The sequence below is a fragment of the Podarcis raffonei genome, chromosome 13, assembly GCF_027172205.1.
Source record: "Podarcis raffonei isolate rPodRaf1 chromosome 13, rPodRaf1.pri, whole genome shotgun sequence".
Taxonomy (NCBI): domain Eukaryota; kingdom Metazoa; phylum Chordata; class Lepidosauria; order Squamata; family Lacertidae; genus Podarcis; species Podarcis raffonei.
The window spans coordinates 29,948,972-29,959,493 of NC_070614.1; the positions used below are offsets into that span (position 1 = coordinate 29,948,972).

Genomic DNA, 10,522 nt, shown 5'->3' on the forward strand with positions numbered 1-10,522 from the left:
TTAATGGCTAGGAAGGCCTATGCCTGGGTTTGGTTGATGTGATAACTGTGGTCATTTCTGGATAAAGATAGGCTAGCCATGGTTATTCATGCAGTGCCAACTTTCAAGCTTACAATTGCAATGCATTCTACATGGGACTGCCTTTGAAGATAGTCTGGAAATTGTAGCTTTTGCAAGTAAGCTGGTAGGGCCAATATTCTCTGAGCATGCTATCACTATCTTAAATAAGTTACCACTGCCATTCCCTGCCTCCCAGCATTCAATACCTGAGGTTGACACCTCTCTTTGCCTAATAGTAGGGTCACTCCTTCTGAGGAGATATGGGATACAGGAATTAAGCATTATCCCATGCTGAAGAGGTGGTAGAATGTACAGCCCTAATAGCTATACTGCACATAGAGTAACAGTAGTTTCATGGGATTGACTCTTATTCTCATCAGTGCTATCATCCAACCGAATAACTTCAATCAAAAGAAATTAAGAAAGAAACAAGTCTTGGCAAATAATTGTAAACAAGAAAGCTAGTTGATTAATAAAAATAATATTTTACAATAAAAGTTCATTACATGCTGTATTTTCCCTGTAATTCCTGTACTCTTCAAATGGTTGGATATATATTTTCCTAAAAATTGAAGATACTTTTTGAAAATAATTATAACATAAATTTATATAAGATATAAAGCTGATAAAAGAAAGCCCATCCATACATCCAAATCACCATTTTATATCACAGTCATCAAGTCATGCACATGCCAGATCTATGTTAATTATCAACAAATAATATTGTGTTCTGGGAAAATATTCTCCTGCACAATGTCCTTTTCAATGCACCTTTTACCTCTTTGTTTCTCAGGCTATAGATGATTGGATTTAACATGGGTGTGATGACTGTGTAGGACAGGGAGAGGATCTTCTTTGTATCTGGTGAGTAACTGGATTTGGGCCGGAAATAGGTAGATGTAGCTGTACCGTAAAACAAAGTAACCACTACGAGATGAGATGAACATGTCGAGAAAGCTTTATGTCGTCCCTCTGCTGAAGGCATGCTCAGGATAGTGGTGATGATGCGAACATATGTGAGGAGAATCAAGAGGAAGGGAAACATGATGAAGAGCACAGTGGCCGTGAGAGCTTCAATTTCAAACATGTAAGTATCAGCACAAGCCAACTCTAGAACAGGGGGACTGTCACAGAAGAAATGGTTGACTTTATTAGGTCCACAAAATGGCAAACTGAAGATCCATGTGGTCTGTACAGTAGAGACAGGGAAGCCTGAGAACCATGATGCAGCTGCTAACTGGAAGCAGGTCCTTCTGTTCATAATGTCTGGATAACGTAAGGGATTGCAGATGGCAATGTAACGGTCATATGCCATGGCAGCAAGAAGACAGCACTCAGCTGCACCAAAGAAGAAGAAGAAATACATTTGTGTGGCACAGCCAGCATAGGAAATGGTCTTGTTCTCTATCAGAAAATTGACCAGCATCTTTGGGACAATGACCAAATTGAAGCAGATCTCCAAGAAAGAAAGGTTCCGGAGAAAGAAATACATGGGGCTTTGAAGTGAAAGGTCCAAGGTTGTGACAAGAACAATGAGGACATTTCCTGACAAAGTTATTCCATAGATGATAAGGAAGAGGATGAAAAGAGGTACCTGAAGCTCAGGGTGATTGGAAAAGCCAATAAGGATGAATTCTGTAACACTGGTCCAATTGTCTTGGGTAATTAACTTTTTCTCAGTCTGTGTCATCATGTCTTGAACACTGTCAGATAAAGCTGTCGGGGTGTTCCTTCTTCTATAAGCAATTTTCTAAAGAGATGGTAGTGTCTCTTTACCACTCTTCAACCATTGAACTTGTTCCTTTCTGTTAGTAGATGATATAGAAAGCAATAAAGGATGGACAGGTCAAATATGGGCAGTTTAAGGCAGGATAAGGGGGAATGTATTGTCATCAGTCTTTAAAAGTTGACTCAGTCTAATTGTCCATCACTCAGTCTAATTGTCCATCACTTTTTTAATTAGTGTCTTGTTCTTTAATGTGCTCATTTTGTTCTCAATGCATCTCTCCCTCTCCAATACCCTGCATTACACAACAATTTCTTGTAGCAACTTCACATAAAATAAAATACTATTGTGTGTGTAGGAGAGTTGTTCACTCCCTCATTGAGAAACTGTTAGATGGAATATGTTACATGTTTAACTGTGGCTGGGAAAAATCTATTTGAAACATAACCATTACATTTACAGAATTGGCGGGGAGATAGTCCATACCTTTTGGCTCTATGACTGAAATGCTCCACTTACTAATTTGCAAGTGTAATTTCAAATAAGACCTCTGCAAACTATTTGTTTAGATTTCTCTCAAGAATGATCTACCTGTATTTCACCAAATAATTATTGCCACTGCAAAATAGCTATACCCCTTTTTTGGGGGGCCCTAAAATCAGTCCCAAAGGATTCAACGCATAATCATTGCAGGAGTGAAAATACCTTTCCAAAGAATGAAAATCCCTTGCGAGTGAGGTGTTTCATTTGCTCTGAAGTTGTTGTTTACTTTCAACAGCATTTCTCTGCTTTTAAAAATTAAATGGCTCTTGGTGCAGCTGTTTCCCAGGCTCTTCCTGTTCTGCTGTGGGCCCACGCCTGCCTGTGGGCCTTGCCTGTTGGCTGAGCCAGCCCTCAGCCCATGGAGAATGAGGCAGCCCCACACAGGGAGCGAAGGCAGCGGTGGCAGCTGAGGAGGCCAAGCCCAAGACCCAGCAATGGAGGAGAAATTTGGCAGGGGAAGGGATGGTGGTGAGGTCCTGCCCGGAGGCACACAGCTGGGACCTGCAGATTTGCCCAGCACCCAGTAACTGCCTGTGCCAGGGAGCAAGCAGCAGGTGGGTGCATGCCTGAGGCAGGGCCAGTGTAGAGGGCCTTCTGCTTCTCCATGTGGGGCTCACGGGGCAGGGCATGTAGGATTTCTTACTGCAGATCTGTCTCCTCCCAAGCATCCCCAAATCCAGCAGTACACAAATGCTCTCCCCACACCCACTTTTTTCTTGCATTATCACCACCCACCCCTTTTTGGAAATAAAAATAAAAATGTAACGATTATGTGGTGAAATACAGTATCTCTTCCCTGCAGACTTTAATACCATATCACAAACTGCTTTGGGAATTCTCCCAATTTCAACCTGGCTGCCATGGTGGGCAGTAGAGTGGGAGCCCCGGTCAAGACATACAAATTCAAAGACCCCTTGAGTGCACAGGGCTAGTCACACAGTTATTTGTAGGCTCACACAGTTCTTTGTAGGCTCCTCCTCAAGCTGTCCAGTGTATGTGAGTTGACACTTATTTTACATCTATGACGCCTAGCTGCTCCTAGCTACGATTGGTGAAGCTATGGGGCAGTGCCAATTTGTATTTCCTTTTCTTCAATCTGTCTCACATTTAGTGGTGGTGGGCTTTAAGTTTCCCAGCCAGGCCTCTACTGTTCTGAGCTGTCCTAGCCATCCACCTGAATATAAGAGAATGAGGGGTACGGGGACATAAATTTGACTTGCACCAGAACTAGGGGCACTGGTATTTGTTCGGGACTGACCTGCATCACCCAGCAACTTACTATAACAACTTCATGGTGAGTTCTGGCACATATTTTCTTGGAAAAAAGCACTGAGGAAATGGGAGGGGTCTTTGACTAATCATTTGTTCATTTCTTACGAGTTCCTCTGTTTTGTTTACCTTGTCCAGACCTTGTCCATAAACTTAGTAAGAAAAGACCATTTATCTTGCTTGTTTCCTGAATCGTGACTTTACTTTTGGAGGAAGATTGTGCTCTCTCTCTCTCTCTCTCTCTCTCTCTCTGTGTGTGTGTTTGTGTGTAACCTGATTGTTTCTTACAGGAGGTGATAATTAAAGTTAGCTGATAAGACCAAATTAGTGTGCTAATCTTTAATATTAAGAGGTCAGGAATTTTTACACAAACCTTTTAGATTATGTTTAAGATAAAGACTAGCACCAGGGTCATGATAGTTTATTGATGGTATATTTTATATCAAATTTTGCCAACTTTACTGATGGTATTATCTACAGGGGATGAGGGGAGCCATAGGAAAAGTACCGATGGGTACACATCACTACATTTGGAGATGGTGAAATCTCCTTCACTGGAAGCAATTAACCAGAGGATGATATGCTATTTATCTGGGATGCTGAAAGTGCAAAAGTGCTGTACTGGACAGGGGCTGGAGGTGGACTAAAATTATGGAGGTTTACTCTAAAATTATGTGAATTCTCCATTTATCATGTATAATGATGTAGAATGCAGGCTAATGCAAGTGGACAGAATACAGTATGAAATGGAAAGGAAGCTTTGCTGATTCTAAATTAGTGTTATATCATATAAATCAAAGTGAAGAATCACACAATGTCCACAGTCAAAATGGGATGCTAGACTAGATTGGCCTGACCCAGCAAGCTTCTTCTTATGTTCTTATTCCTAAATTGGAATAGGTGATTAAAAACCCAGACATATATGTGAATACACTAAGGTTGAACTCATAAATTTCCTGTTGATTAAAGCAGCTACATGGCAAAGGTTTGCTAAGTAAAAACGAATAAATTATTTGCCTACCTGCAGAATCTTAGGCACTTAGGAGCCACCCAGATTGTGAAAGATTTGTGCTTTGGTGAGCAAGTTTGATTATATGAATTTCCTTAAGTGACACCTGGGATTAGATTGTCCCCTCTTCTTTCTCCCTAGAGTAGTTAATGCTAATTGTACAATATCTGACTAAACCAATGTTTACTTTTCAGAAAACACAGATACAATTATGTTAACAGGGATGTTTTCCCTACTGACATTTTGTGGGTGCAATAGAACATATTTAAAGTAATATGCTGTTTCCCCTATCCACAAGAGTAGATTAACACTCTAGATTAATTTTAATTCTGATATGGGTTTCTGTCTTCATCAGCTGTGCATTTTGTCATCAGTACTTACAACAGTTAATGAGACAGAGGGCTGTATTCCCACCACCCCCAGCAGTATCCAAGATACAGGCTCAGACCACATGGTGGAAGCAACGTGAGACCCACATTGAGCAAAAGGTACCTGCATTGCAGGTAGTTGGCCTAGATGACCCTTGTGGTCCTTCCAGCTCCACAACTCTATGATTTTATGTTCTTAGCATGGCATGGTGTTCTGTATAAATTATCAGTTTTGTAGGAAACTATCACTTCATTGTGATAGCAACCCATAATGGGTTGTATTGAAAGGCTGCTTTTCTCCAACAGAAGGAGCTTCTTCCAAGGAAGATGATTCCACTGGAAGAAGTGTGTTTCAAAGCAGGACAAGAATCTTTGGATCCAACACCTTGAGACAATCTAAAAAAATAAAGCACTGAAGTTCATACATAGGAAATACATAAACCAACCAACCTAACACATACATGTTCTTATTTGCAGCGCTAACAAGCAATGGCACAAAATATTTTTAACAACCACCACAAAGTGTTTGGTCCATTCATTTTTCACATTGTCCCCAATGCCTTCCCTGTGCATCCTGATCCCTCCTTCCCTGTTGACAGTCCTCCAGTGAGTGGAGAGCTGCATTCACAATAGCTGTACACTTATGCAGGGCTTGTCTCCAGTTGTTGGACTGCAGCTCTCATCCTCCATGCCCTTTGGCCATGTTGGCTGGGGCTGATGAGAACTGGAATTAAACAATGTCAGCAGGGCGTTGGCTATGCCTGACTTTATGGCAATCTAGGGAATTGAGTGGATCCAGTCCTAACATAGGGACGCGGGTGGCACTGTGGGTAAAACCTCAGCGCCTAGGACTTGCCGATCGCATGGTCAGCGGTTCGAATCCCCGCAGCGGGGTGCGCTCCCGTCATTCGGTCCCAGCGCCTGCCAACCTAGCAGTTCGAAAGCACCTCCGGGTGCAAGTAGATAAATAGGGACCGCTTACCAGTGGGAAGGTAAACGGCGTTCCGTGTGCTGCGCTGGCTTGCCAGATGCAGCTTTGTCACACTGGCCACGTGACCCGGAAGTGTCTCCAGACAGCGCTGGCTCCCGGCCTATAGAGTGAGATGAGCGCACAACCCTAGAGTCTGGCAAGACTGGCCCGTACGGGCAGGGGTACCTTTACCTTTACCTTTACCTTTAGTCCTAACATATCTGTTTCTATGAATACAGCATTTTCTATCAAGATTCTCAATCACAGAGCAACAGAAGGGGTCACTTATAACTTTATATCTCATTCTCAAAATATATTTTCAAAACAGGGAGATAAGTTAAAATGCAACAACAAGAAATAACTGAAGGGATACTTCAATCTGTTACCTTTGTAGGGTAGGTGCAGGTGAGTAAGGAACATAGGAAGTTGCCATATGCAATCAAACCACTAGTTCATCTAGTTCAATATTGTCTACATTGTCTGTGAGTGGATCTCCAAGATTTCAGACACTGAGTTTCTCTTAGCCCTTTCTGTCATTGTTGAAGACTCAGCCTGGGTCCTTCTGCATGCAAAACAGATGCACCACTACTGAACTACATCCCTGGAACCCTTCCAGTCTTTCATGGGATTACAGCTGCAATTGCAGTGTTTTTCTACTCAAAAGTCTCTTCATGGCTTCTTTCACTTCCTTGTTTCTCAAACTGTAGATGATGGGATTCAGCATGGGAGTGACAACTGTGTACGATAAGGACAACAGCTTTTGGGTGTTTGGAGAATAACTGGATTTGGGTCGGAAATAAGTTAACCCAGCTGTGCCGTAGAACAAAGTCACCACAACAAGATGTGAGGAGCAAGTGGAAAAGGCTTTGTGTCTGCCTTCGGCTGATGGCATTCGTAAGATCGTAGTGATGATATGAACATAGGAGACCAAGATTAGGATAAATGGGGATAGTACAATTACAATAGTTCCTGTGAGAGCATACAGCTCAAACAGATAAGTGTCTGCACAGACTAGTTTTAACACTGGTGGACCATCACAAAAAAAATGATTGACCTTATTGGGACCACAGAATGGAAAACTAAATAGCCATGTTGTCTGAACTGTCCCCACTGGAATTCCTGAGCACCAGGAGAACAGGGCCAGATGGATACAAAACCTCTTTTTCATAATTACTGTATAGTGCAAAGGGCTGCATATGGCTATATAGCGGTCATAAGCCATGGAAGCCAGGAGAAAACACTCAGAACTTCCAAAAAAGAAAAAGAAATACATTTGCATGACACACCCAGGGAAGGAAATGGTTTTGTTCTCTGAAAGGAGGTTCACTAACATTTGAGGGACTATAACTAGAGTGAAGCAGATCTCCAAGAAAGACAAATTCCTGAGAAAGAAATACATGGGGTTTTGAAGGGCTGGATCAATTGTTGTGAGCAAAATGATGGTGATATTTCCCAATAAGGTCACAATATACATAATCGCAAATACCAGAAAAAGCAGAAGCTGCAGCTGAAGAAGATCAGAAAACCCCAGCAAAATAAACTCAGTGACATCACTACTGTTTGTCCATGCCATTCTTTATTATTTACTAAGAAGTTAAGGGAAGGGGGTGGTTATTCCCCCCCCCCCCCGGTATGTTCTTCCTGTAATGCTAACCAGACTCAAAGGAATTGTGATAAGAACAATATACTGCACAAACCTTTAAGAATTGCTACACCACAATACAAAGTTTTTGGAATGCTTTTCAAAAATGAATGTTTCTGGTTGTGGCAACAGCACCTCAGGTTGATCTCCAAGTATGCATGTTAAGATGCATCACAAAACATGGTGATAATGTTGGGAAACCGTGGCATGGTGCAGATTATGGGAAAGTGAAAAAATCCAATATGCTTTTGCAGTATAACAGCTGCATTTCTCACTGGACATCCAGTCTTCATTTGGAGCCATCATTTTTCTTTGTAGAATAGAAAATAACATCTATAAAGGAAAGGAGCAGAGGAGGAAAACAATAAATGAAAACTTGGCATTATGAGGCTGTCATTGGACAAACAAGTATAGCTTATATAAGGTTATTATTAAAATATTTCAGTTCTAAACTCCTTGAAATGCATGTTAAAGATTCCTTTCTTTCATAAATGCTGAAACCAATGTTCTAAATTTAACTCTTCTAACGACAAGAACTGTTTTGCGTCTGCAGAATAAATTACCTGTCCCATATAGTCACATGACACTAAAAATGGCAAGCTACACATATTTTGAAATACCCCCAAATTCCAGAGAGATGCTGATGGATGATGTGAGTTGTAGTCCAACATCATCTGGGGAGGGTGTCAGTTCTTTATCCTTGCATGATGTGACCCTGTGCTTTCTTCATTAGGCTAATTAACATTTCTTTTGATAAATTGTGACAAATATCCCCATTTTGTAGAATTCCAAAAAACAAACAAACCAAGAAACAAGAAAAAAACCTAGTACGCCTGAATAAGGATGGGGAAGAAATTGAATTCAATACCCATTTAATGGTGAACTTACCTAATCCACACTTCTCAAAACAATATGTAAACAAAACCACAGCCATTCTTTGAAAGTCACACTTTTGTGAATTTTGTAATGGAGTTCTCCAGCAAAACAAAGCTGACAAATCCACCCATCCCTGCTCTGGAGTTTGTTGGCAATTATGTAAGGTGAAAACAGCAAATCATACATTGTAGTAAAATCTTTGATTGCAAAGAAGAGCAGCAAATGTTTTTATCTGGGTCATCTTTAATCACAGGAGGTTTGCGGGTGTAGGAAGTTGGGACTCTGGAACCCTGGAGGCTTCATTAAGTACTCCTACTTCATTGTCTAAACCACTTTTTATTTAGATCTGTGTCATGTATTGCAATTTCATGTACACCTCTTAGAAATGCGAATAATTAGGTGGTATATAAATGCTTTATAAAAAAATCAAGGGAAATTGTCAGTGTCCTGTCATATCTGAAAATGTGGTAGATATTATTCTTGAGGAATTTCTGTGTGAATTAATAAGTAAAGCAAACCAATTATAAGCAAAATGATTACATTTTTCAAAAGTGCATGATATCCAGATTCTCCTTAAGACATCTCTAGAACAAGGGACTCTGTGAATGCAAACTGATACAAACAGACTAAGAAGTAAGCCTTATTGAAACCAGTGAGATTTAGTTCTGGCTAAACATGAATAGGACCTCACTACATAACTGTGCTAATCTTTAAATTAACATGTTTCAGAAAGATGTGCAAAGTAAGATGAGACACCTATCACTGGACTAACTAAAGCCATTTTATTTAATTTTAACATACCAGGATCAGGAATATTCATATCATTCTACAGGATACAATGCAGGAGCCATCTAGCTACCATCTCTGCTTCAAACCTGGGCAAAAATCTCCACTATCCACACTTTTAAATTGACATTTGTTGTTGATTTCATAACATGTGGTTCTCAGAAAGTTTCCAAGAAGAGAAAGTGGCCCCCGGATGGAGAAAAATTCCCAACCCCTGCAACATAGTGAACAGCTGCCCCCAATCTACTTAGCCCATAGGTGATTAGTTAAAACCACAATGCAACTCAAGCGTGGGTCAGTGAGGTGCTGAGACAACAACAAATGTCCCTGATAGCTGCAAAACTGTCCAGAAGGAGTAGCCTTCCATCAATGTTCAATAATTTGTTATGCAGGAGTTCAGGTGATAATCATAGGTAGTCTCACTAGAAGTGGATGGCATAGTGGGGCTGCACTGATTATCTGACCTCCCTCTGGATGAGTTGTGGCTAAATTCCAGGATGGAAAGCCATCTTGGTACAAATTCACCAGCAGGAGCAGCTAATGCATTTAATCAAGCCAACCTTGCCCCTCTTCCTCTCCATCCCACCATGCAGCAGCAACTCAGCTCAGTCAGGTGAGCTACTGATTTTCAGCAAGCTAGATTTTCACCAAGATAGGTGAGTTGTTGTACATGTCTCTGGCTTTTTACAGTGTCATTGATTTAATTAGTAAGCTGTAGTAGAATGCAGGTAAAAAAAATGGGGGGGGAGCACAATGCTTTTACCTGTCACTCATATGAGTTGCCTCCTCTGACACTGTGATGTCAAGAGATTTTTGTGACCAAATGTATCCTTTTAAAATTAAAAATTAAAATGGCCACACCCACTTTTAAGCTTTAGCAAAAATGTCCACACACCAGAATAACTTCAGTTCATTATTCATCTTCTTCCAAAGTCTCAAAACCCCAACATTTAGGAACTTTCCCCTGAAGAGGTTAGAAACACATGAACATTTCTGCCTGGCTGAAAAGGTTGTAAATCCTTTCTATTTCATGAAACCTTTAATTCAGAAATAAAATTAACCAAGAGGATATATATATCCTCTAGATATGGTTGGACTATATATCTCTAGATATATAGATATGGTTGGACTATATGTCTCTAGATATGGTTAGACTTCAAATCCCATCAGTCCCAGCCCACATGGGTAATGTTCAGAAATGATGGGATTTGTAGTCCAACAACAACCTCTAAAGGGTCAAAGGCTCTCCATCGCTGTCCTACAGGAATGCTCC

General features: G+C 40.8%; 2 protein-coding genes across 2 annotated transcripts; both read right to left on the reverse strand.

Moving 5' to 3' along the window:
• Window positions 1-763: 763 nt before the first annotated feature.
• Window positions 764-3,747, reverse strand: LOC128400379 (olfactory receptor 10A4-like). Its single transcript, XM_053362559.1, has 2 exons — window positions 3,728-3,747; window positions 764-1,796 (listed from the first exon to the last, which is right to left on the reverse strand). The coding sequence occupies exons 1-2, from the start codon at window positions 3,745-3,747 to the stop codon at window positions 764-766; spliced, it is 1,053 nt and encodes a 350-aa protein (XP_053218534.1).
• A 2,826-nt stretch (window positions 3,748-6,573) lies between these two features.
• LOC128400199 (olfactory receptor 10A4-like) lies at window positions 6,574-7,518 on the reverse strand. Its single transcript, XM_053362288.1, has one exon. It carries the CDS (start codon window positions 7,516-7,518, stop codon window positions 6,574-6,576), a length of 945 nt encoding a protein of 314 aa, XP_053218263.1.
• Window positions 7,519-10,522: the final 3,004 nt, after the last annotated feature.

Coding starts and splice junctions, on each gene's coding strand:
- LOC128400379 (XM_053362559.1), bottom strand. CDS start 3,747: ATGGACAAGGTCTGGACAAG. Junction 1,797..3,727: donor ATGGACAAGGTCTGGACAAG/GTAAACAAAACA, acceptor AATTGCTTATAG/AAGAAGGAACACCCCGACAG.
- LOC128400199 (XM_053362288.1), bottom strand. CDS start 7,518: ATGGCATGGACAAACAGTAGTGATGTCACTGAGTTTATTTTGCTGGGG.